The sequence below is a fragment of the Neovison vison genome, chromosome 7 (genome assembly GCF_020171115.1).
Source record: "Neovison vison isolate M4711 chromosome 7, ASM_NN_V1, whole genome shotgun sequence".
NCBI classification, from domain to species: Eukaryota; Metazoa; Chordata; class Mammalia; order Carnivora; family Mustelidae; genus Neogale; species Neogale vison.
In genome coordinates, this window is record NC_058097.1 from 399935 (window position 1) to 425286 (window position 25352).

General features: G+C 63.2%; 1 protein-coding gene across 1 annotated transcript; it reads right to left on the bottom strand.

Annotated features, from left to right (window-relative positions):
• Positions 1–5423: 5423 nt before the first annotated feature.
• CPNE7 (copine 7) lies at positions 5424–19540 on the bottom strand. Its single transcript, XM_044261255.1, has 15 exons — positions 19367–19540; positions 17271–17453; positions 14512–14586; positions 14279–14353; positions 13516–13599; positions 13062–13151; positions 12868–12966; positions 12500–12586; positions 12115–12174; positions 11310–11443; positions 10624–10678; positions 10108–10159; positions 9909–10042; positions 6116–6352; positions 5424–5612 (listed from the first exon to the last, which is right to left on the bottom strand). The coding sequence occupies exons 1-15, from the start codon at positions 19538–19540 to the stop codon at positions 5424–5426; spliced, it is 1728 nt and encodes a 575-aa protein (XP_044117190.1).
• Between the last annotated feature and the right edge of the window lie 5812 nt (positions 19541–25352).

Here is a 25352-nt window from a genome sequence, read left to right on the forward strand (position 1 = left end):
GCTCCTCCTGCTCTGATTCCACTTCCCACTGAGGCTGGACCCCTCGCTGCACAGGACAGGAGGCTGCTGCCACCCACCGGGAAGGACACCACTGGAGCTGAAGGAGAGTGGATCGTGGTTTTAGTCGCTCGCCACACGTGGGCTGGGGCCACAGATTCTCTTCCGCCTGCGCCTACCATAGCATCGGGCACGGACGCTCTTGGAGGATCCACTGGTCACGTTACACGTGTGTTACACGTATGCAAGCATGTTGGTGCTCCAGAAGGGGAGGGAGGGTGATCCAGACGGCCACTGCATTTAATACATGGCTGCTGTGTTCCCAGGTGAGGACCCGAGGATGGGGCCTGGGTTCCCTGGTCAGCCTTCTAGGGGCTTCTCTCCCGGCAAGCACTGTCCTCTTTCCTTCCATTCTTCCTTGGCCCCAGTGCACCCCCAGCTCCCGCATGAGCGGATTGGGGCTCAGGACCAGCTGTGAGCTCTGCTGTCCTAATGCTGTTGCCTCCTGGGGGCTCCCACCTCAGGTGTCACCATGAAGCACTGGCCAGTGACTCTGTGGAGCAGGTCCCCAGTGAGGCCCTGACAGGTGCCCAAGGACCGCGTGGGCACCAGGCCCCGCCACGCAGCTGGGAACTCAGCAGGGGGAGCTTTTCAGGTTCTTGTAGCTGGGACAGTCTGGGGACACCTAGAAGAGGCCAGGGACAGGGAAGAGCGAATTCCCACTTCCCCAGCGGGCTGCAGGAGGGGCCGCCTCTAGGGCACCAGCACGGCTGACCTCCGGTCCCCTCCGAGGGGGAACCAGCAGCCCCTCTTGCAGACGGGTCCTGGGCATGAGCTGTGCTGGCTCCTCAGCAAGCACTGGATGAATGACGTGTGCCCCCCCAGGGGGCCAGGCCCCAACCCCCCCTCTGCATCAGGAAGCATCCACCCCACAAGGTCCTACCCCTCATCTCACGCCTGCCATGTTCCAGGGGTCCCCACCCAGCTTGGTCCAAAATGAGCACTCAGTGACACTGACTGGCCACAGGAGGCCACCCCCTGAGCCCAGGTGGACGGCAGGGCCCGACAAGGGTTCTCTGCTCTCGTGTTTGCACCCCTGGTGCTCGCACAGGGGTTGCGGTCCACCCTGAGTGTCTGCCGTGAGCAGAGCAGCAGGCCATCGGCACACGCTTGGCCTGGCCGGGGAGAGAGAGAGAGGGAGGCGGTGGGGGCCGCCAGAGCGGGACGGGGACCTCCCCAAAGCGGCGGAGGACAGAGAGCCCCGCCCCCCGGCGCACGTGCAGGCCCCGTGGGCCCCCAGCCCAGCGCGGCGGGTTCTGGCTCCGGCTTTGAGTCCTCGGTCCGCGCCATCGCGGGGAGGTCCCGGTCCCCCCACCCCCGGCCGCCCCCGCGCCCGCCCCTCCCCCCGCTGCTCGCGGGCCGAGGGACTTTGCGTCCCCGAGCCGCTCCCCTCTGGAAAACGGGGCTCACGAGAGGCCGCGGGGGCGCGGGAGCTCCGCGCAGCGAGGCTGGAGCCCGGGACGCTGGGGTCCTCCGCACGCCCACGGGGCTCCGGGCCAGACGTCGGAGCCGCGGCAGGGGGCGCGGGCGGGGAACACGGAAGCGCCCCCCCGCCCCCCCCCCGCCCCCGCGCCGAGGCCCGCTGCCCGGTCTGGCAGCCCCGCGCCCGCCCCCGCACCGGTGACGCGTCCTCAGTCGCAGCTGCCGGCCTGCGGAGGAAGCGCAGCCCCGCGGCCCCGGTCGCCCAACGCGCGCTCGCCGCCGGCTCTGACCCGGGGAGGGGGCGGCAGGCCCCGGGGCGGGCGCGCGGACCCAGCCTGGGCTCCGTGGGGAGGCGGCCGGCGGGGCGCGGGCGCGGGCGCGGGACAAGCTCTGCAGAGAGCGAGCTCCGGCCGAACCTCCCTCGGAACCAGGAGCAGCCCCGCTCCTCTGCGAGACTGCTGTTTCTGTACCAGCATTTGGGCCGGGCCCTGGGGACCGCCCGTCGGGCGCCAGGGAGACCCCTCTGAAGAGAGCGTGTCGGTTCTGGGCCGCTGCGGAACAAACTGCAACCAGGGGCCCCGGGGTGTCCGCCCCTGGGCGCCTCCCCTCAGCTCAGGTCATGATCCCAGGGTCCCGGGATCCCCTTTCTGCAGGAAGCCTGCTTCTACCTCTTCCTCTCCCCCTGCTTGTGATCCTTCTCTCCCTGTGTCTCTACCCAATAAATACGTGAATCTTACAAAAAAGATTATATGAAAATTTGGTGGCTTAGATAGACAGCAAACCTGGATGAATTCATACCATTTCTGTGGGCCAGGACTACCAGACAGGATCAGCCAGGGCAATCTGGCTCAGGCCCCCTACTGAGGATGCAGTTAGAGTCTCAGCCAGGCTGGGGGACCCTCTTGTGGTGTCACACGCCTGTGGCCAGCCAGCGGGGGCCTCGACTGGGTGGACGGCTTCCACTTCTTTGCAGCTGGCAACCGGGTCCCAAGAGCCAGTGTCTTCAGTGAGCAAGACAGCAAAGCAGCATTTTCAGGACCAAGCGTTGGAGGGTCACATAGGACCCTAAGCCTTCCCAGGTTCTAAGAGAAGGACGCTGCCACGGAATTAGGGCTGTGACTTAAAGCTTCATGGCAGATGAGGACGTGACTTGTCCCGGAAAGCTGTTCCTGGACGCTGGAGGCAGGTGTCCAGTCTGTCTCTGGGCCAGAGCTTAGGCAGCTGGCCACTGCGAGCACATTTGCTGTCTGCAAATCCCAAACCCATCCTCTGACAAGGGCCACTCCAAACAGTGGGCTGGGGACTATTTCTGAAGTGAGTCCATCCCAGGGTCCCTCTGGGGTCCTCTGTCCACACCTCCTGGCACTGACTGCTGAGAAAATCCACGTCCCAGGCCGCTCTAAGCATGAGTGAGGCTCTGCGGGTCTCCATGAGGGCCGGCAGCGTTTCCGGCCACCCTGTCCTAGCTCCCTCCCTAGAAGCCGCTCTGGAGCTCAGAGTCAGACAGATCAGATCCCTCGGTGGAAGGTGCTGTGGTGAAAGACATCCTGGAAGGACAGTGGGGCTGGGGAGTCCTGCTTCTGCCCCGGGCCAGCTGTGTGACCCTGGGAAAGTCACTTAACTGTTCTGAGCCTTGCTTTTCTTCTCTGTGGTGGGAGGATTTGCCATCCATCTGGGCCAGAATCTGGGGGGCAGTGGTGGAAACCCACCCCAGCTGATCCGGGTGGGGCAGGAACGTGCGACCCCTCAGCAGGCCAGTCTGAGCTCAGGGCTCGGGACTAGGCCCCTCCTACAGCGATTCCTCTGGCCTCGTTCCTTTGTGTCATCTCCTCTCCAGGTGGTCCCAGCCCTCGTGGTGGCACAGGGGTCACCGGCTGTTCCTGGCTCCCGCCACCCGCTCAGCAGCTCAAGAAAAAGTCAAACGTCGACAGAAGTCCCGGGACAGAGTCTCCCTGGCCAGCTCAGGCCCCGGCCGATGTTGGGCTCCAACTGGTAACAGTCACCATTTCATGACAGCTGAGCTGGTGACCCGGTGCTGCCCTACCTCTCTGAGCAGCCCCCCACACACCTGCACATGCCCAGCTGAGCCCCCCCACAGCCAGGCCCCAGGCCCACCGCCTCCTGTTTTCCCCCAGTCCAGGAGGGCATCGCCGTAGGCTGCGTCCAGATGGCTCCCTGCTTCCGGTTGGCCCGCGGATAGAGGCAGAAGGAAAGGGTGGAGGTAGAGGTGGAGGTGGGGGCCTCACACCTCTGCTCCTTCTCGGACCTGCATGTTCTGGGAGCGGCTACACCTTTGCTAAGGCAATAGCTCCAAAAATGAACCCTTCCACCGCTGCGGGCTCATCAGGCCCCTTGCCCGCCCCCCCCCCCCCGCACCCTGGCCCAGAGCTGCTTCCTGGGCCTAATCCTGCTGCCTTGCAGCTGAGCACAGACCCCCTCCCATTCTTCTGAGCTGACTCTTTGTGCCTTCTGCCCCCGAAATCTTAATTGACCAATTCCCTTGGCTTCATCCCTGAATGGAACCCAGAATGATCTGAGGACTTCTGCCACTGAAATCCATGACTTAGTGGCAGGGTCAGGACACCACTGACAACACCCTCCCATCTTGGAACCCTGCTGCCTCCCAGTGTGGAAGGAGAGGGCTGTTTCTCTCGAGTCCTCTCTGTCCCCAAAGAGACCAACATCGGCTCTTCCAGAATTCAGCAGTAGCTAGGTTACCATGGTAATGCCCATTATCCTTGCCTAACAGGAGATGAATCAGGAGCTAAAAATAGGCCTCCAGAGTGGGTGGGTGGATGGATGGATGGATGGACGGATGGATGGATGGATGGATAGGTGGATGGATGGATGGACGGACGGACGGACAGATAGATGGACAGGTCGATGAATGGATGGGTATAGGTGGATGGAGGGAGGGAGGGAAGGCTGGATGGACGGATGTGTTGTTGGACAGACGGCTGGATGGAGGGGTGAATGATCGGGTAGGTGGGAGGGCCTCGATTTAGGGTCAGAACATCTGGTTTCTCCTAGACAAGCTGTTGCTGGGGAAATCTCAATCGGACACCATCCCCCCCCAACAGGGCTGGGCGGCTTTGGCAGGGGGCGCTCCCGACAGCGAATTGCACGGTGGGTCCGTGTAAAGCTGAGTTGCTCGTTAAAGGCACCCAGGTCCCTGCCGGGTAGCCTCTCCGCACCTGAGCCGGGAAGGCAGATTTCGGGTGGTGGACCACAGGAGGCCAAGGAGTGGCCCTCAGGGTGTGGGGGCAGTCGCTGCAGACCTGGCCCTTCCTTGGGTGGAGCACTACCTCCTGCCACCCTGCGTTCCTGAGAGAACCCTTCCTGGCTGGATCTAGGAGACTGTCCCCATGTGGGGGTGGGAGGGGGCCGACCCACCTGCCTCACCCCTCCAGGGGGGTGCAATGCTCTGCTGCAAGGGTGGGGAGGCCAGAGCGGCCACAGCAAAGGCACAGACTGCTTGAGGACGAAATGACACTTTATTATGCCTCAGCCCCCAGCCACAGACCCCACAGATTCCGGCGCAGAGGTGGGAGCGAGCAAGGAGCAGGAGGAATCTTGGCTGTGGGTCGGGGGTCTGGGGGCATCTCGGGGTCTCCTCCACAACTGGAGGGCAGCCTGGTGTCCCTCTTCAGTGGAGGTCAGGTGCAAAGCAGAAATCCCCCAATCCCCAAGCGCCCCTCAGGAATCCCTTCCCTGCATGGTTCCAGACCAGCCTGGTGGGGGCAGGGCCAGGCTTGGGGGGGCCACCACCAGCACCCCACACCTTCAGCGCCCGTTTTGGGGATCACCAGGCCTGGATTTGTTCATCCTTCAGCCCTGGGGATCCCGGGTCTGGTCTAGGCAGCAGGCTCACAGGACCATAGGGGTGGGCCGGGGTGGGCACAGGAGGGCTCTGGAAGGCGGGGGTCGGGGGGTGTAGGGGGGAGCTAAGGGACCTCGGGGGTGCTGGCGACAGAGCCTAGCGGCACTCCCGGCGGCCCGGCGGTCTCCGGGGGTCCGGCCTCCCGGTCGTGGGCGCCGCCGCCTCTGGGAGGCAGCTCCCTGTAGCTGTAGTACTCCACCAGCTGCCGGGGCACCTCGGCTAGCACGCACTTGGCCAGCGCTGCCGGGGACGCCTTCAGAGTGGGGACAGCGGGGTTACAGCTGGGCACCCTCCGGGCCCTCCAGCCCCCAGCCCATCACAGCCCAGCCTCATCCTCTGCAGGTGGGGCTCCATCCTCTAGGGGTGGTGGACTCTGTCCCACAGCTGACCAGTAAGTCTCCCAGTGGCCAGGAGAGCCCCGGTAGGGGACCCAGACCCGAGAAGACGAGGCTGCAGTGCCCCCGCCGCCGGCATGGGGGCCTGTCCCGAACGGCACCTGCACGCACGTGGCCCTGCCCCCCCACCCAGGCACCCAGGGCAAGTCTGAGGCAGGAAGGAGGTGGGCGCCCCTGGCCCCATAAAACCCCGGGAGCGTGTCCCCGGGTCACGAATTTCCCTCCTGTATCTCAGAGAGGGTCTGACGGTGCCTGGGGAGCCCGCTGTGCTGCCCTCTCTCCCATGTGTGAGTTCGGTATTTTCCTAACAGGAAGGCTTCCAGGGGCTTCCTGCTCCGGGGCAGGCAGGCCCTGCACTCACGCTCTTGAGCTCCCGGAAGGGCACGAACTGCACAATGTCGCGGAGAGCCGGCTCGCCCCGCGGGGAGCGCAGGACGCCGTCATCCCCGTCCAGGGTCTGCATGTCTGTGAAGTCGGCGTTGCCCACCCCCACGATGATGATGGACATGGGCAGATGGGAGGCGCGGACGATGGCTTCCCGCGTGTCGGCCATGTCGGTCACCACGCCGTCGGTCAGGACCAGCAGGATGTAGTATTGCTGAGGGCACAGGCACAGGGTGGGCAGGGCGGCCCCGCCCCCTCCTCAGGCCCCCCGGGGTCGCCTGGGGACCCTTGAGGACCGCATCTACCCCCAGGCAGCTGCAAGTCCCCCCACCCGCTCCCCTCCCCGTAGATGCCCGTGGCCGCCGCAGGCCTGGGGCGCGGCGGGGTTGAGGCTCCTCGGGAACTGTCACACATCCCAGCCACAGGGCGTCGTGGGCTCACTTCCTGGGCTGGGTGCTTCCCCCCACTCCCAACCTGTCCTGCCTCTACCTCGATCCCATGGAGCCTGGGTCCAAACCCAAACCCGAGTCTGAGGCCTGAGAAGGAGAGACCTGTGGGCTCTCGGTGGGCGGGGCCTCCTGCACCCTGAAGGGACCCCGGGATCCGAGGAAGTTCTGAGAAAGGACGCCCTCCGCCCAGCCTGGCCAGGCGCTGGGGACAGGTAGGGACTTGTCGCAAATAAAAGTCTGTTTCCTTTGTTAAAAAAAACAAAAACAGGGGTTGGGGTGGCTGAGTGGCTCGGTCAGGTGAGCATCTGACTCTTGCTTTCAGCTCAGGTCATGACCTCAGGGCTGTGAGAGTGAGCCCCGGGTCAGGCTCCGTGCTGGGCGTACAGTCTGCTGGAGAGTCTCTCTGCCCCTCACTCACCCCTACCACCGCATTCTCTTTCTCTCTCTCTCAAAAAAAACCTGAAAAAACAAAAAAATAGGGCAGCTGGCTGGTTCAGGCATGCAACTCTTGATTTCAGGGTCGCGAGTTCAAGCCCCACATTGGGTGTAGAGATTACTTACAAAATAAAATCTTTAAAAAATAAACACAAAAAATCCCCCCAAATGGCACCTGGTTGGCTGTCGTTAGGCGTCTGCCTTTGGCTCGGGTCATGGTCCCAGGGTCCTGGGATCAAGTCCCACATCAGGCTCTCTGCTCAGCTGGAAGCCTGCTTCTCCCTGCCCCACTCCCCCTGCTTGTGTGCCCTTTCTCGGTGTGTCTTTGTCAAATAAATCAAAAAATAAAATCTTTTTTAAAAATCCCAAAAAACAGAACTACTAAAAATCAGTATAAAAAACCTGGACAAGAGAAAACATAAAGGAGAAAAAAGAAGACCCTGGCCCAGTGGGCACCAACACTGTGACACCATGTGAGGGCAAGACCAGTGGGCACCCAACAAGGTCACCTTTGCCTAGAGGCCCCAGCCACCCCCTCCCCACCTCCCCCTCTGAGCCCCAGCCCCATGGGAGGCATGATCGCGCACAGGGCAGTCTGAGGACCCCTGGCTGGACCCAGCTCCCGGCCCGTGCACACGGCCCTCCTCGGGAGAGCCCTCACGCCCTCCTCCTGCCCCTCCGACTAGGTCCAGGGCAACCCCAGCTCTGCTACTCAAACACGGAGCTCCGTTGCCGTGAGCACGGGGCCTCCCTGGACTGGGGAGTGGGTGACTGTGGTCCGGCCCCAGGAAACCATGCGTGACTTGGGATGAAGTGACGCCGCTTTCCGTCAGACAGAAAGAGACAGGAAAGGTTGGGTGGGGAGCACGGAGAAGTAGGTCCCAGGTCAGCCCGAGCGCCTGCCCAGCCTGCCAACACTGCTCTGCAGGAAGCAAGCTGAGAGCCCACAGAAACCCCTATGGGAGGGCATCCTGGTGACGACGGGGGCTCGGAGCACAGGGAGGACAGAGGCAGACACAAGTGCTTCCTGCGGACCCCCCACCTCTGTTTACAGGAACCAGAAGACAAGACTGGGGTGAATGTTCCTAAGCATCCCGGCAGCAGCCTCGAGACCCGGAGACCCTGCAAGACACCCCTCCCCCAGCCGGACAGCAGGGGACGGCGGGGACACAGCCACCAATCCACGGGGGCCATTTCGCCCCAGTCCTGCCGCTACAGCCATCAGGACTGCGTTAGCTGGCCGGACGTGTGTGCCACCCAGAGATGTCCCGTTTGCTGTTCCGACAGCGAGGGAACTGCTGTGGTGTTTTAGGTGTGGTCACGGCACGGTGGCTCTGTTTTCTCTCTTCTAGAGGTTTATACTGACATTTACAGATGAAATTATGTGTCTGGGATGTGCTTCAAAATCATATGGGAGGGTGCCTGCTGTCCTTGATTCTCGACTGGGTCCTGTGCCAGATATAGCAGTGCTATGGGGTTATCCCTGGAGAAGTGAATGTAATTGGAACGTATTCTATAAATTCAATGAAACAACTGTATCTAAATTACATTTCCTGACGTTGACATTTGTGTTGTGTTTGTGTCAGAGAATGCACAGAGAGCAGGAAACACACAGCAAAGCCTTAAGAAATCACAGGGCGAGGCGCTGCAGGCAGCCCTGGTGTCGGGGCCGCCGTGCCTAGGCGAGAGAGCATAAACCGTGGGGTGGCCCCAGCAGGGTGAGGGGCCAACCAGGCGGCTGGAGTCTGGATGATGGCAAGTCCCAAGGACAGAGCGAAGCTGAGGGGCCCTGCAGGTCAGGAGACCGGGACGCCAGGCAGATCCAGCGACCAGAGCCAAATGTAGACACACGTGGAAGGGGGTTGAGATCAGAAGGGGTCTCCTTCAGCGCCCTGGGCTTAAAGCCCAGCTGTGCTTGGGCACAGAATCCTTGCTGCTGGGGGGCATGAGGAGGTGGCAGCTAGCTCTCAAATGCTTCAGAAGTAACACACACATGTGAGGGGAGGAGGGCAGGGAAGGAGGAGAGGCTTGGGAGGAAGCGGGAAGCAAGTCCGAGTCCGGTGAGCCCGGGTGAAGACGGACCCCCCTTCTGCAAATGTGGGCTCTTTTACAAAATAGACAGTTAAAGCAACGGACCGCTGGGCACACAGAAGCACAAACAACCCACAAACATGTGGAAAAGGTAAAGCAGGGGGTGCCTGGGGGCTCCCGCAGTGAGGCGTCTGCCTCCCCCGCGGGCCGTGATCCCAGGTCCAGTCCTGAGTTGGGTTCCGCGCTCAGCAAGGGACGCTGCTTCACCCTCGGGCTCTCCCCCTCACTCCTCTCTCTCTCTCATAAACAAGAAAAATATTTAAAAAAGAAAAGGAGGGGCACCTGGGTGGCTCAGTGGGTTAAAGCCTCTGCCTTCGGCTCAGGTCATGATCTCAGGGTCCTGGGATCGAGCCCCGCATCGGGCTCTCTGCTCAGTAGGGAGCCTGCCTCCCCCTCTCTATCTGCCTGCCTCTCTGCTTGTGATTTCTCTGTCAAATAAATAAATAAAACCTTTTAAAAATAAATAAATAAATAAATAAATAAGAAAAGGAAAGGAAAAAGTAAAGCAGATTGAAATCTTCAGCACAATATTATTTGTGAAAAATACAGAAACAAAAAGTGGTATCCGCGCAGCAGACAGCGGCCTGTAGGGAGGGTTCGGGACAAACCTGCGCCCGGGGGTGTGGTCCCATGGGGGTGAGGACACCTGTGCCTCTAGGGGGGGTTTGGGGCCCTCCTGCAGCCCTCAGTGCCCCCCAGCTCTGCGCCTCCCTGACCTCCGTGCCCCCCACACCGCGGCAGGCGCCACCGTCCCCTGCACCCAGTGCCCGCAGCACGGCCCGCCCCGGTACCTACGGAGGCCTCCCCGCTGTGCTCCTCCGCCGCGGCCATGCGGGCCACCTTGGAGATGATGGGGGCCACATTGGTGGGGCCGTAGAGCTGGACCCTGGGCAGGCAGTTCTGGTAGGCCTCCACCACACCCTGGATTCCTGCGGGGGAAGGAGGGTGAGCCCGGCCCGGGGCGCCCCCCACCCAGGCCCGCCTCAGGCCTTACCTTCACACTCATCGTCCTCAGGGTTGAAGTTGATGGCGAAGTCGTGGGACACCTGGGTGGACGCAGAGGCACTGTCCGCTTGGCTACCCATCCAGGAACCCCCCCCACTTCCTGGGAGAGGTAGGTTTGCAGCCCCTGGGGCCCCCGTGGGGACAGAGCCTCATGGAGGGAGGGACCCGGGAGAGAGGGCAGGCAGCCAGCCCCTCAGCCCCTACAGCCACGGCGTCGGAGTCGCATACACCAACACAAGCCCCCTGCCACCACGTTCTGCTCTTCGCCACTGGGAGATTCCAGACTCATCCCCCTTCTCCTGACAGAGACACAGACTTTTCTTGAGTTCTCCAGAGGTCACTGGTGCTAGGTGACCAAGGTCAGTCCCTCTGGCTGGAAGCTCAGGGTCGCTGGGTTCCCAGTACTGGGAGGACCCAGGACAGCCTCTGCTGGGGACAAGCAGCATGGCCCAGGAGGCCCCAGCAGGGGCAGGGGGGTGGGGTCCTGGGCCTCAGGCCCTCCTACCTCATACTTGGGAGGAATTCGGGCTCCAAAGCCCAAAGCAGAAAACCTCTTGTCGCTGGAAGAGAGGCGCCCGCATCACACAGGGTCCACGGTTTCCCTGGGAGTGGGGTGCTTTGGGACGACACCCACCAGAGCCGGGACACCCAGGCTCCATTCCACCACTTCCGCGGGTGCCCGGCCCTGCTCTGAACCACACCGGGGACACGGAGGCACGGGGCCTTGAGGAGGACACCCGGCCTCCAGACAAGAACAGAGCCGACTCCAAGCCTGGGGCCAGAGCCTGACCCTGGGAAGCCCTGGCCTCCTGTCTTTGGGACCTCAGCTCTCTGCCACCCACCCCCTTACAGAGGGGTCTACCCCTCCTTGGCCTCAGTTTACTGGTCTGTCAAGTGGGCCACCCTCCATGTTTGTGTGAAGGGGGAGGGGGACCATGTGAGGAAAGGCCAGCCCCACCTCAGCACATGGGGGATTCTGAGCTTCCTCTTCTTCCTCAGGGGGCCGGACTGCCCGTGGGAATCAGCCACGCAGGGACGCCTGGGGCTGGCCTGTGCAGCAAGCCCCGCCTACCTCGGCCAGCCTTCCTTGGGCCGGTGGATACAGCCACGATGCCTGCTCCCTGGGCCCAAAACTGAGCTGGAGGAAGGGAGGCCGGGGAGGGCAAGGAGGCCGGGGGGTGGGGGCCGCACCTGTCGTAGTCTTGGCAGATCTCCCCCACGGCCAGCAGAGCCTGGAGGTACTCGTTGGGCTGGAAGGGGTTGATGTAGTGCAGAGAGCAGCTGTTGCGGGGGTCCCCGTTGGAGGCCGTGAAGTCGATGGCCACCTGCAGAGACCCTGGCTCCTGAGCCGAGGCCCCTCCCCCTGTGCTGGGCATCCCAGCACACCGGGATGGCGCTTGGACCCTCAGGAGGAAACCAGCCCCCCACCCCCAAGGGGACACCATCCCTGAGCCCACAGCACAGGTCCCATGGACCCACGACCCTGGGGCAGGGGCAGTGAGAGGGGACCCAAGGCCAAGACCAGGCCCACCCTGTCTCTGCGGCCGCCCTGCCTAGGCTGGGGTCCTCATGTGCCTCCCTGCCCCTGCCCCTGCTGGGACACTTCCCTTAGGCCCCTTTGGCTGCTGCTCGCCAGCGACATGAACCCACACGTCCACAAAGGGGCAAGGAGGTGACACATGGCTCCCCAGGCCACCGCAGCTTGGTCTTGGGGCCGCTGGCGCTGTCGCCAGCAGGAACGAGTGTCATTCTGCTCCTTTCTCACATGTCTTCGCGTCACTGCTTCTGGGGGGGCTGAGTCTTGCTCCAGCCCCTCCCGGGGGGAACCTCTGTGCCCAGAGCCCAGGCAGGGGTGAGTGAACCCTCCAGACCTTGCAGAAGGGTCTTAGTCCACCCACATACGCACATGGACCCCCGTCCGTCTGCCCTGGGGACACTGGGGAGGGCGCCCAGGCTCTGCGTGGCGGGGTGGGGAGTGGGGGTCCCGGGCACGCACCGTGAAGTGGATCTGACAGCCGCCCATGATGTAGTCCAGGAACGAGTGAACCCTGTAGAACTTCCAGGCAGGGGCGTCGGCAGGGCCCGCCCAGGGCACCCCACGCCCAGACGGGGCCTGGAGCCCCAGGGACCCACCTTCCAGGGTAGCTGCCTGGGGTGGCCTGACCCCCAGCGTCCCCCCAACTTCCCTTCTCGGACTCCTCCTGCCCTCCATCCCTCCCCCAAGGACTGGAGACCCTGGGTCTCTGGGGTTGGGGGCCTTGGAGGGTCCATCGGATAAGGGGGACTCCCAGGGAAAGCGTGCCCCTGCCTGTTGGCTCTCTGCAGAGTTTAGATAGGTGCGGGTCCCTGACCACGGGGGGTGAGTGGGGGCCGCAGCTCACCTTCAGGTCTGTCAAGATCACGACCCCAGAGTTCTTGTAATGACGCTTCTTCTGCTTGTACTTGGCGTTCACACAGTCCCACTGGGCCTGGGGGACAGGGATAGGCAGAGACGCCCCCCCCAGAGCACCAGCACCCAACACCCACCGCGAGGGGGCAGGGGGCCTCCAAACCCCAGCCCTGGACAGCGTTTTTCCAGAGGTGACGAGGTGACTGATGTCCCCGTCTGGCCACCTGGCCGGCGGGTGGTCAGTCTTCTCAGGGCTCTGCCTGCCCACGTGGCTCCTCCCCAAGAACCTTTTGCCAACTGGCGCTTTTACCCAGTTTCCTCCCTGTTCTCAGGCAGGGGGGAGGAGGGGGCCCGGCTCACCTGGTGCTCCCGGAAAGCTTTCTGCATCTCCTCGAAGGTGGTGGAGAACTCCCCGATGAAATCGTGCTTTCCGCGGGAGTCATGATCCCAGACGAGGCACTGGGGAGCCCAGGCCCCCTCAGCCGGCCTGCCCGCCTGGGCCCCTGCAGCAGGCCCCCCACCCCCCCACCCCACCCCCCGCCCGCAGGCCCCACCTTCAGAGGCCGCGTCTCTTCGCAGCAGCAGAGGTTGCACAGGGACACCTTGAAGGGCTCCCACACGGGGCTGAGGTCGTTCTTCACCACCTGGGGACGGGCGGGGGGCAGGCTGACGGGTGCTGCTCCCGGAACCCCCTCCAGAGCGTCCCCACATTCCTGGGCCACCTGGAACCCCTGCTCTTTAAATAGCCTCCTTTTTTTTTTTTCTTAAACACAGATTAATTTATCTCAAGAGGAAACTCACTGCTCACTGCTCTAACCTCACCTGCAAGCAGGACGAGGAAACACAGCTGTGGGTTCCAGCGACAGGCCTGCTCTGGGGCTCCCTGCTGGGAGGGAGGTGGGCGCTGGGAGGGCACGGCGGGGGTGGGGGGTGGACTGGGCTGGCTCCTGGCCCTGTCCTCGCGTTCCTGTCCCCAGAGCACTGCAGGGGACGTCCGGGAGCCCTCACCTCCGTCCTGTACACCAGCTGCTCGCTCTGGTCGTCGTTGATCCGGTAAAGCTCCAGGAAGGGGTCTGACTTGCTGAAGAGGTCCTGAAGAAGCGGGGGCCATACTCGTTGGACGGACCGGGAGCAGCCTCGGCCCGGCTCTGGCGCTTCCCGCCGTGCTCTCCACCCCCACGGAGCCTCCACCTCCTATGCTATGAAATGAGGGCAGGAGCCTCTCGGAGGGAACTGAGGCCTTGCCCTCCCCTCTCGAGCCTTCACTGGCTCCCCAGTACCCTTCCCGGAACTCTCAGTCCTAGGCCCACCCTCTCTCCGGCTGAGCTAAACACCCTCAGCTGCCGTCCTCGCTCGCCCTCCCCAGGCTCCAATCTCCCAGGCCAAGGGAGGCCGCAGGAGACACCTTCCAGCAGGTCAGACCCTGGCCCGTGTGCTCCCACCCCATGGGAGAGTCGACAGAGTCAGGCTCTGAGCCCATCCCTCCGCTGTCTGGATGGCAGCCTCCCCGAGCACGTGTCCCCATCGTTGAACAGAGATTTCAGGAAGGGGCCCAGGCCTCAGGAAGAACTCAGCTACCAGCCAGTGACAGGGACAGCAGGGACAGAAGCAGCCTGCCCGGGGCCCCTTCCGGCTCCAGGCCCCTCTCACTCCCGGCAAAGCTTCTTTCCCTGAGGCGGATCTGTCTGGAGAGGCTCTGAAGGCGGAGGGTGATGCTAGGGCTGGGCTGTCATCCTGGCCAACCCCTCTAGCGCGGGCACCCACCACGCACCTTGTCGTCCAGCTTGCGGGCCCTGAAGGAGAGCTCCACGTAGCCGTTGTTCCCGGAGATGTCCTCAGCGATCACCTGGGAAGGGAAGCCAGAGCGCCGTCGAGCTCCGGGACCTCCGAAGGCAGCCTGGGGCCTTGCCTCTCCCTCTTCCAGGATGGGCCTCTCCAAGCCAGGAGCAGGAAGGAGGGGGTGTGCGGGGGGCAGTGGCCGGGTGGGAAGGCGGGCAGCCTCACCGTGATGGTGGACTTGCCGGCGTTCCGGCCGAACTTGAGCAGCAGTGCACGGGTCATCTTTTTCTGGGCCACAATCTGGAAGTCAGAACAGTCAGGGAGGGGTCAGCTCCTGCCCCCTGGGGACCCTGACCCTGCCTTCAGTTGCCCTGGGCAGCCCGGCTCAGCCAAACCTGAGCCTCAGGGCCCCACAGCCCTGGGCCCTCTCTGGAGACGCTTGGCCACCTGATGGATGTCCCTCTGTGCGGCTGTGACCCCTGGCTCAGTTGGGGGCCCTCTGGTCCACGGCTTCCAGAGCCCACCCATCGCCCATGCACTGGGGGAGGACGGGGCAGAAGCAGCTCCCAAACCCCAGGCCGGACGTGCGCCTGGTTCCTCCACGGCCCCTGCTGCTCCCCAGGCAGGAGGTGCTTCAAGCCCCTGAGCACCGTGAGGCCAAGGGGGTTCCCGGGCCTGTCCTGGGCTTCCCGGCTGCGCGGAAGGCGGCAGAGGGCTCGAGAGCGAGAACAGAGACGCCAAGCCCCCCACCACCCCGTGAGTTCATACAGACAGTGCTGCTCCCTGGACATCCGTGGGGCTCACCCTCCCTGTGGGCCCGTCCCCACCCCTGCCCACCTGGGCCTCCCCCTCCTCCTCGCCGGGCCCTCATTCGGACCCACAGAGCCCTAGCCGGGGCCGGTGAGTTGACCGCAGGAAGCTGTGTCCGGCGCTCAGGGGGGTGGGCGCCCTGGTCTGCAGAAGGGGTCGGTCGGTGAGGACAGCCCCTCACAGCCCCCAAAGGCTCGCGACTTGGTAGGGACTCCCCCCACCGCAGGCCCCGGAAGACCTGTCACCGTGGTGACCAAACGCTGCCCCAGCGGCACTCACCTAGCCCCAGGTCTGCGGGAGCGGGGCCGGAGCTGCGGTGACCGTGGCGGAGCCGAGTCCGCACAGCAGACAGGGGATTCCCATATTCCCAACCCTCACACGCTCCTGGGGCTGCCAGCTCCCAGCTCCCAGCTCCCGAGCACAAGCATAGGGGACCCTTCCCTGCCCCGGTGGCGGCCCACACAGGCTAAGGGGTGGGAGGGGGAGGGCGGCCACGACCCGAGCCTCCTGGGCTCTACCACTGGTAGGCTCCACTTCTGGGCTAACCTATGAGGAAACGCAGGATGGCTGGTTTGTGAACCCGTTAAGGTCCGTCCGCGCTTTCTTCTCTGTCCCAACCACCCCAAGGTGGGCCGATGCGGGGAGTTGCAGGCAGAGCTCAGCGACGTGCTCCGGGTCCTGGATTTACACGCGGGGCCATACCTGGAGCCCTGACGGCAGCCGGCCCGGCGAGTCCGCGGATGGTCGGCTCCAAGGAGCTTCTCATTGTCTAAAGTTCCCCTGTCTACCTAGACATGCGTGTGCCCATACCTGCTTTCTGCGTGTGCAAGCACGCTCTGTACCCTCGTCTGTGGACCTGTGCCCATGTGTGCATGTATGTCTGTGCACACATGGCAACACACGTGTGTCTACGCCTGTGTCTGGGGTGTGCGCTATCTTCTCCCACGCTCAAGAAGTGCAGGTGGGAAGCCACCAGCGGGGGAGTCCTGCTCGGCCGACGCGCCCGTCCTAATCTCAGTCATCTGTAAAATGGGGGACCAGCTCCGAACCAGACAGCAATGGGGATGAGTCACGCAGACATCATGTTGGGTAGAAGAAACCGGATGCCAATGGGAACACACCGTGTGCTTCATGAACAGGAAGTTCTAGAACAGGCCAGGCTTGCAAGAGTTGGCTGGAGACGAGGGGGGTGGGGGGGGTTAAGACATCTCCCGTGGGAGCTGGGAGATGGTCAAGCACACAGGTACCCACTGGTCGGCACCCACCGTGAGCTCTGCACCCAGGACTGCACATCAGTCACACTGGAAGGGAAGCACCATCCCTCACGAGCCGAGGGGGAGGGAGGCAGCTGGACGAGCCCGGCGCACGGCTGGCCGGCCAGCGCCCTCCTGCGCTGCTAAGGGAAGAGCTAAGGGGCAGGACATCATCCCAGGGCCGCAAACGGCGTCCCTCTGTCCCTCTGGGGACAGCAGCCCTCGACGGGCTGGTCCGTCTGCCGCAGGGAGAGACAAGGGTGCTTTCACGCGGCAACGTGGAAGGGCTGACTCAGGACACGAAAGAGGAGAAAGCAAGTGCAGAACAGTATGTGGTTTGTGTTGTTAAAACACACACACGGGGGGTGCCTGGGGGGCTCAGTGGGTTAAGCCGCTGCCTTCGGCTCAGGTCATGATCTCAGGGTCCTGGGATCGAGTCCCGCATCGAGCTCTCTGCTCAGCGGGGAACCTGCTTCCCCCTCTCTCTCTGCCTGCCTCTCTGCCTGCTTGTGATCTCTCTCTGTCAAATAAATAAATAAAATCTTTAAAAAAAAAAAAAAAAGAAAAGAAAAAAACACACACACGGAGAGAAAAAATACACCCATTTCCTCACGTGAGAGCACAGAACCCGGGGACAGGCAAGAGGCAGGAGTTCCATGCCACGGCTTTCCAAAGGTTGAATTACAGGACGGCTTTACCAGTTCAAAATTACATAAGTTTAAAGCTCACTAATAAGGGATTTTTAAGAGCAGGCACTCTGGAGACAGGCAGAGCGGGATGCTCATCCCAGAGGGAGCTCCGAGGTACCATGGTCGGCTCTCAGTCAAGCTGTCCCCATGCCGCCTCCCGCCAGCCCTCAGCGCTGGCCCGGGTACGCCTCCCCCCACCCGGGCCTCTCCTCCTGAGGGGACAGGTGCCCACCTGTCCCAAGGTGCACTCCATGCCCCCCAGGAAGTCATCATCCTGACAGCCAAGGCTGCAGGGTCCGTGGGTGTCATAGACCTCGAAGCGTAGCTTCTGGACCTCCTCGAAGTAGTAGTCGAGCGTGAAGACCTTGGAGAACACGGGGTGCAGGCTGCTTCTGACCACCTCCGTCCTGTCCACCTGCAGACAGCCCCGGCTGAGCAGGCCCTTCAGGAGAGCTGTGTTCCCCCCATGCACTCCCCGGGCCCTGGGCACCCAGCTCGGACCCACCTGCCCTCGTGTGTTTCTGGCAAACTCGAGTGCAGGCCATGCCCTGGGGAGACACCCCTTCCCACCAACCCACACTCCAGTCCTCAGGATTTCAGCTGCTGCGGGGCTGCTGGGAGCCCCAAGCACCCCCACCCTGAAAGAAAGGCCCTCAGCCCTCGCGAGACCTAGGCTGCGGCTTCTCTGCCTCTGCTCATGTCGGGCCCACCACAGCCCACGCTATCCCGGTCACAGTTGGGGAAACTGAGGCTCAGAGAGGGGACGCGTCCTGTGCAAAAGCAGTGCAAGCGAGGAACACCGTTGGCTTAGAATCCTGGGCCGGGCGAACCCTAAGTGGAGCTCTCTCCCCAACTAGGCAGACTGGGAGACTGGGGCAGGGTACACATCCCCCTGGGTTCAGCTCTCTCCTCCACCTGAGGGCCCCCTACACCCCTAAAGCACAATCCAAGCGGGGGAAGTAGATTTGCCATCCTCCAGGGTCCCCAAACTCCCACACCATCAGACGGAGGGTCTGGGTGGACCACCTCCCCACCAGGGACATCAGCACTTGGGCTCAGACCAAACAAGCCCCCCTCACAGAGCCTCCCAATGTCCCCATCACCACAAACACACTGGGCTGAGGTGGCCCTTCCCTTCCTAGTTTGATGAACTTTAGGGTTCAGTCCCAGGAGGCTGTCGGTCAGGAGAAGGCAAGGAACAGTGCAAGGTCACAGCACGTGGGGGAGCAGAGCGGGTCTGGGGCGGGCCGCCCATGGAGCCTCCAGGACTCTGTGCCCCTCACAGGCCGGGGCCCAGCCTGTCTGCCGCCCCCCGCCAGGTCCCCAGCAGGGACCACCGGGGTCTCCCCCTCCCCCTCTGCCCCACCACCCCACCCAGGCCCCCCTGCACTGCCACCACAGCCAGCCTGGGGAGGGACGCCTCAGTTCCACCACAGCTTCAACCCAGCCTCTCCCGCCCAGGTCAGGCACTTCTCGACCTTTCCAGGTGAGGCACGCGTCTCACTGAGAGCACTTGGCACGGCGTGGAGTACCCTGAGCTATGGCCACGACAGGCCCACGGAAGGGCGGGGCTGAGGCGTGACCGGGGGCGGCGGGCTGCGCAGGCACCCTGGCGACCCCCGGGACCCGAGAGTTTCAGAGGGAGAAACAGGCCGCGGAGCTCAGCGGTCCCAACCTGGCCACAAGTGCTGGGCTGAGCCTGGAGGCTCGTGCTGGTGTCAGCCACAGGAGCCCACAAGAACACCAGCCGGCGACAGGCTGGGAGCCCCCCAGGGCGGGTGAGAGACCAAGTCGGCGGGTGAGAGACCAAGTCTGCGGCTCGCCAGTGCCCAGCCTCAGCCAGCCGCTCCCCCTCTCCCGGCAGCCCTGCCTGGTCCTCCCAGCTCCCACTCGGGGATCGGAGGTGTGGGTGCCTCCGCCCGGTGGGTGAGGACCCGGAGAGCAGTGGCCCTCCTCGTTGCCCCCCAGGCCACAGGGGACCCGTGAGCCCAGGTCAACCCTGCGTCCCCCATCGGGCGCACCACGCTCTCCGGTACCCCCCACTGCCTTCTGCGGGCCTTAGTCAAGCCCCCTGCCAGCACCTCAAGCCTGGGAGCCTCACTCCAGCACCTAACCCCCACCTGGGGGCCTGTCCCTGCGCCCGGGGTTGCTGCTCCCTCTCTCTACCTGGGGCTCCTCTCCATGGCCTCCAGTCCAGCCACCCCCAGCTCCTGGACACGGATACCTAGACCTCGGAGCCCCAGCCCACCCTGCCCACCTCCTCTCTGGGTCCCCACTCAGCACCTGCGGGAGGGGGAGACCCGGGCGCCACCCCCCCCCCGCCCCTACCTGCACCCACTGGCTCTGGGACTGCAGCAGCAGCACCACGCTGGGGTCGGACTTGGTGAGCGGGTCGCGGTCCAGCAGGTGCCGGCAGCTGAGCCGGAGCTCCACCTTGGAGGCGCGGGGCGCGGGCAGCACTCCGGGGGGCGCCGCCGCCCTGCGCTCCGGGCCCGCGCTCATGCTCCCGGCGCCGCGCTCGGGGACCCGAGGGGCCGCTGCCCGGTGCGCACGGCCGCCGCGTCGGGAACGAGGGCCGGGCCAGGCGTGGCCGCGCTTCCCCGCGCCGCCGCCACACGTGGCTCCCGCGGCCGCCGCCACGCGGGGACTGCAGAAGGGTGGCCGGGGAGGGGGGACAGGGGAGGGGACGGTGGAAGGGGCGAAGCCGGGGAGGGGGCGGGCAGAGGAGGGAGAGCCGGGGAGGGGCGGGGCCCGGGAGGGGCGCGGGCGGGGAGCGGTCTGCGGGGGGCCGGAGCCGGCTCAAGGTCCGGCTTCGCCCCTCGGGGCTGCCCGGCTTTGGCAGGGCTCCAAGTCCCCCCACCCCCGGAAGCTGGGGCCGAGAGGCTTGGGGCGGGCCCAGGCAGACCCTCCGGGGCTGTACGAGCCCTGCCGGCCCTCTGGGCAGCCTCAGCACCCCGCCCCGGCTGCCCCCGGGCCGGGGAGTGGCGGTGCAGAGCCGCCAGGCCCTTTGGCGATTTGAGGACCCCCCAGTTTAGCACCAAATCCCCGTGTGCCTCCCCAATTCTCTTGGAACCAGTCTCGAGGGGCCGTTTGGTCACACAACAAGCGTTTCACAGGCACCTGCTGCGGGCCAGGCTCCCCAGCGCGGGCTGGGGATAGCCCTGCCTGTCCTGGGTGCAGAATCCGACCTGGAAGCCCTGGGGGCCCTGCCGCACCTATCCCAGCAGTCAGATGGGTAACAGGCCTGGGCTCCGTGGAGGGGGACCCCAGATTCTCCCCAGGCCCTAGACAAGCGGCAGTGGAAGCTGAGTGGAAGAGGAGGTGTTAACAGAGGGAGAAGCCACCTTCCAGCCCATTCTCTTTGTCAACGTTTGCGGAAAAATAGGGCACAGCCCTGGCCGAAAGCCATAGGGGGAGGGGGACAAGAAAATGCTTGAGGGGAGGGGGGCCCAAGGACCGGGGCAGCAGAGACAGGCTCGCTGGTGTGCCAGGTTCTGTGCCCTTGGGCCGATCAGGGCTCAGCCCTGGCCTCCAGGACTGCAGAAGAAGATTCTGCGGTCAGGACAACCCAGGTTGGGGTCACCCCAACCTTGCCCAGCGGGTGTCGAGCAGCCGGGGGTCCCTCCGCGGCCTCTGCCGGGGAGTCCCAGTGCGCGGACAGCACCCCTGGTGGCCAGAGGCTGGGACTGCACCCCAGGCGCACCTGGAAGGCAAAGACCCTGAGCCCCGTTTGCAGAAACAGAAAATCCTTGCAGCCTGGCTGAGTCGGTTGGACCCCAGCACGCGGGCTCGCTTCCCAGCACCTGGATAAAGAGGCAAGGAGCCATGAGACATCCAGAGGGACATGAAGCCACTCAATGCCCCCATACTCTGCCTCATCCAGCCTCTGGGTCACTGCTTCTCTGAAGCCGTGGAAACCAGCCGTTAGGGCTAGCTCCTCTGTTGAGACCACCCGGAGTCCCTCTGGGCCTCCTAGCCCCGCATTCTTCCAAGCCCCAGCTTCCCAGAACTGGGGAGTCAGAGCGTCCAGCCTACTGGCCATGCCTGTGGCTTGTGGACATGAGTCTTGGGCTTGCAGACCCCGGCCTCGCAGAGCTGGCTTCTCCAGGACTCCTGCCCTACTGGCGCTCTGGGAGACACTCCTTGGCCTCTGTGAGCTTCCACGCGGGTGAGAATGCAGCAGTAGGGGCCGGGGCTGGGCGCGGCGGGCCACCAGCCCCACACGGGCCGGCCTCCCATCTCTAGCAAGACTCAGGGCGTCCGCTGCCTGGCTCCTTGGTCGGCCAGGCCTCGGGGCTTTCCGATGAAGGCTGCCCACCCCCCCAAGCTCAGCTTCCACTTACTCTGCCATTGGTTGACACAAACACCTGCCAGACGTGGACAGCTGCGTCACCTGCCGTCCACCACCCACGCCCCGTGCCGACCGCAGCAGTGTAAGTCACACAGGGCTCACCATAGCCCCATGTCACACATGAGGAGAGGAACACCCCAAAGCCCGATCACCTGGCCCAGGACACTCAGCTCCCTGGGAGGGACACAGTCACACTCGCAGCACGGTGGTCAGTAATGGTGACATTTCCACGGACGGGGAGAGAGGAACGAGAACCCAGAGTTGGGGAGTTCAAGCATCTGCGGTCCAGAGATCGGAACGGACCCACTGGGTCTCCAACCACAGACTCCCAGGATGTGGCTGCCTCCCCAAGGTGACCCAGGGCCTTGGCTCCAGAAAACACCGATGGAGAGAAACCACAGAAGAAAAAGCCAGATTTCCTGTAATGCTGGTCAGTGAGGCCTGGGCCAGTGTGGCCCCCCTGGGTCCCCAGAGTAGGCAGCCAGGTGGTAGGCCTCCCCGCTCACCCACCCAGAGCTCAAGGGCCCCGGGGACAAGGCGGGCCCGGGAAGGTGGGGGAGGAGTCCCGCAGCCAGACGTGGAAATGAGACCCCGTTCATATATGTTGTCACTACTGCCATCCAGCAAGTAAGAGCGCGCGCTCCTTGTTGGAAACTGACGGAGAGCAGGAATGCATAGAAATGAAAATTGCAGCCCCCAGGCATAGACAGGACTAACATTTTGATGTGTGTCCCTCCAGGCTTCTCCCCGGGCAAATCTGTTTGTGTTACTTCTCAGATTTGCCTCCAGCGGCTGAGTCCTCGCCACCCCTGGTTGGTCAGACCCATCCAGCCCGAAGGCCTCACCTGCCCCCGTCAGGGCTGGGACCCCGCCGCCTCCCACAGGCTCCTTGCATACGTGCTGAGTGCGCTTGTTGGGCAAAGGAGCTCTGCTGAGTAACTGGTTTCTTTCTTCTATTATTAACACCACCTCACAGCATTCTTCCGTGCCACAGACCGAATCTTTGTGTCTCCCAAATCCACGTGCTGAAACCGTAACCCCAACGCTCTGGAGGGAGGGGGTGGGCCTTTGGGAGGTGTTGGTGGGGGCTTATGAACGGAATTCATCTTCACGGAGTGCCCTTGCCCCTTGGCGGAGCGTGCCGGCACCTCGACCCTGGGCTTCCAGCCTCCTGGACTGTGAGAGATGAGTGTCTGCTGGTCAAACAGACGGACGCTGTCCCTCAGTACAAGCAGGCCCACGGCAGGACCCCGGGGAGCTTCAGTCCCCCAGGTCCCCATGATCTGGCGGCCGCCTGCTTGGTAAATACGGTTTAATTGGAACACAGTCAGGCCTGTCGGTTCCCATATTTTCTTTTTTTTTTTTTTTAAAGATTTTATTTATTTATTTGACAGACAGAGATCACAAGTAGGCAGAGAGGCCGGCAGAGACAGGGGGAATCAGGCTCCCTGCTGAGCAGAGAGTCCGATTTGGGGCTCGATCCCAGGACCCTGGGATCATGACCCGAGCTGAAGGCAGAGGCTTTAACCCACCAAGCCACCCAGGTGCCCTGGTTCCCATATTTTCTGTGGCCGATGCTGCTCCCAGACCAGAGCTCAGACGCTCTGACAAAGTCTGAAGTACTCACTCGCTGTCCCTTTAAGAAAAGGTTCGCCAAGCCCTGGTGCGGCTACATCAGCGTGAGGTCACCCTGCTCCCACTGCCTCACCCCTGCCGCTGGCTAACCCAGCTCCCGCCAGCCAGCCTTGGTCCCAGCGGATCGAAACAACCATTCCTAGTGGGTTTGACTCACTCCCATTTGGCTCTTGTGATGCTTCCAAATCGTGAATTTTTAGAACAACAAGGAAGCATCCTTGCTTTGGTTGACCAGCATTTCAAGCCCCAGGGGCCTCTTCCCACAGCCCTCCCTGAGCTCTGGGCCCTCGCCCCCACAGCTCTGGCCTCGAGCACATTCCAGAACCGCTCAGTGCTTCTGTCCCCCAACCTGGGAAGTGGAGACAAGAGCAGAGAGTCACCTCCCGGCGGTGTGTGTGGGACCGGGCAGTGGGGAGAGGCAGCCTGCCGCACCCCTCCACCGTGGTCCAGCTCCTCGTGGGGCAAAGCCGGGAGGTTGTTTGGGAAGGCCTGCGGACAATGTAGAAACTGTAGGAGAAGGGGTGTGGCGGGGGAGCCAACAGGATTTTCAGAAAGGAAACGAGTTTCATGCCTGACTGGTGCTTCTTTCTACAAGCTGGTTGCAAACCAACCCTCTTTCTTTGTTTCTTTCCTCGCAAGAAATGCTATTTTATCTCAGAACATCTGCAGCCTTCTCGACTGCATCGTTTTCCTACAGGATTTGCCATTTGCCTCACTTTAGAAATCAGACCGTCACTCCCAGGGCCACCCCGGCTGGAACGACCCATGCGGTCGTTCATGTGGTCATGACCCACGTGGTCCTGGCTGGGCCTCGGACCCGTGGCCACCTGTCATCCCAGCGTCGGAGAGCCGGGACTGAGGCCGGGTGCTGGGACTTTCCTCCCTCACTCCACAGACCTGCACGCACACGTCCCACACGCACACACACACGACACAGACGCACACCAGACCTCCCTGAACACAAACGCGGTCAGACATGAGGGGTGTGGATAGGACCCCTTCTCACTCTCACTCCAAGGGAACTGTGTCCCCTACCTGGGAGCCTTCTCACATTCGGCCTCTGGCTGCTGTTCCCTCCATCGTTCCTGCCAGGCAGGTGATGTCATCTGTTTTATCAATGATAAGATCACGGCTCAGAGAGAGTGACGCTTGGCTGAGGTCACACAGCAGGGACAGAGCTAGAATTCAACTTGAACCCTTCAACTCTGCTCAGAACACGGTACTCAAGCCTTCTTTGCCCATCCTGGCCCCCGAGTGTGTCTCAGTAGCTTTGCTGTTCCCCGACCCCCGAAAAATCACAGCCAGCTGTGAGGGCACTTGGCCACCTGAGCCCCCTTTGCTGTCAGCGGAGTCTGACAGAGCGGCCAGGACGTCTGCCTGGGGCCATCGTCCAGATGCCATCCAGAACCAGCTGTCCCCCTCCTGGGCTTCCTAGACCCAGGAGACCTTCTGTGCTGCAGGCTGACCCCAGCAGCCTGCCTCCTCAGGGCAGGTGATCTGGAGGGGCAGGAGGAGGTTGGGAGAGAGAGAGAAACCACAAGGAGCCACCGCAGCTTCGTGTCTGTGTAATGTAACCTCAACCTGGCGTTCGCTTCTGTTCTCTTCAAGTAGAAGCCGCCGGGTCCAACGCACACCTAAGGGGCGGCATGAGACCAGCACCCGGCCGTCCGCTGGCAGGGACCAGGGGGCCGGAGCAGGAGCAGGAGACCATGAGGACACAGCTGCCCGCAGGGTCCTGGTGGGGGTGACCGCCGTGTGGGTCAGGGCGGCAGGCAGGGTCTACACGGCTGGCGTCTCCAGCAGATGGACGTCCTGGTTTTCTTCCCGCGTGACTCACTGGGGGCTTTTGATGATATTCTCGGAGCAAGCCGCCTGGATGGTGCTTTTTACACGGTCGCCGTATCCTGTCCCTTTCATCACTGACCCAGTTTTGCCTTCTTCTCCCCAGCAAGCATCCCCCTTTCTGGGGAGATTTTCAGAAGGGCAGGAGCAAACCAGGTGCCACTATGCTGCATTCCATCTGGCCCCCCAGCATCTGGAATCGGGGGTCACTCTGCCCCTGTGGAAAGGAGGGGGCCCTGCAGCTGAGGGGCGGGGAGCCAGGGCGAGCAACACACTTTCCCTGCCCCTGTGCACCCCCTCGGCCCCCCCCCCCGCAACCCGGTGCCCCGGCCCTCGGCATTCTGGGGAAGCAGCCCTGAGGAGTTGGACGCCGAAGCGGGGACCCACTCAGAGCCTTTCCCAGGAGCGGGGTCTGGAGAAGATTCTGGAAGGCCAAGTCCCCTCTTCTTATGCCAATGGCCTTTCTCCAGGCCCTGGCCCTCCGGA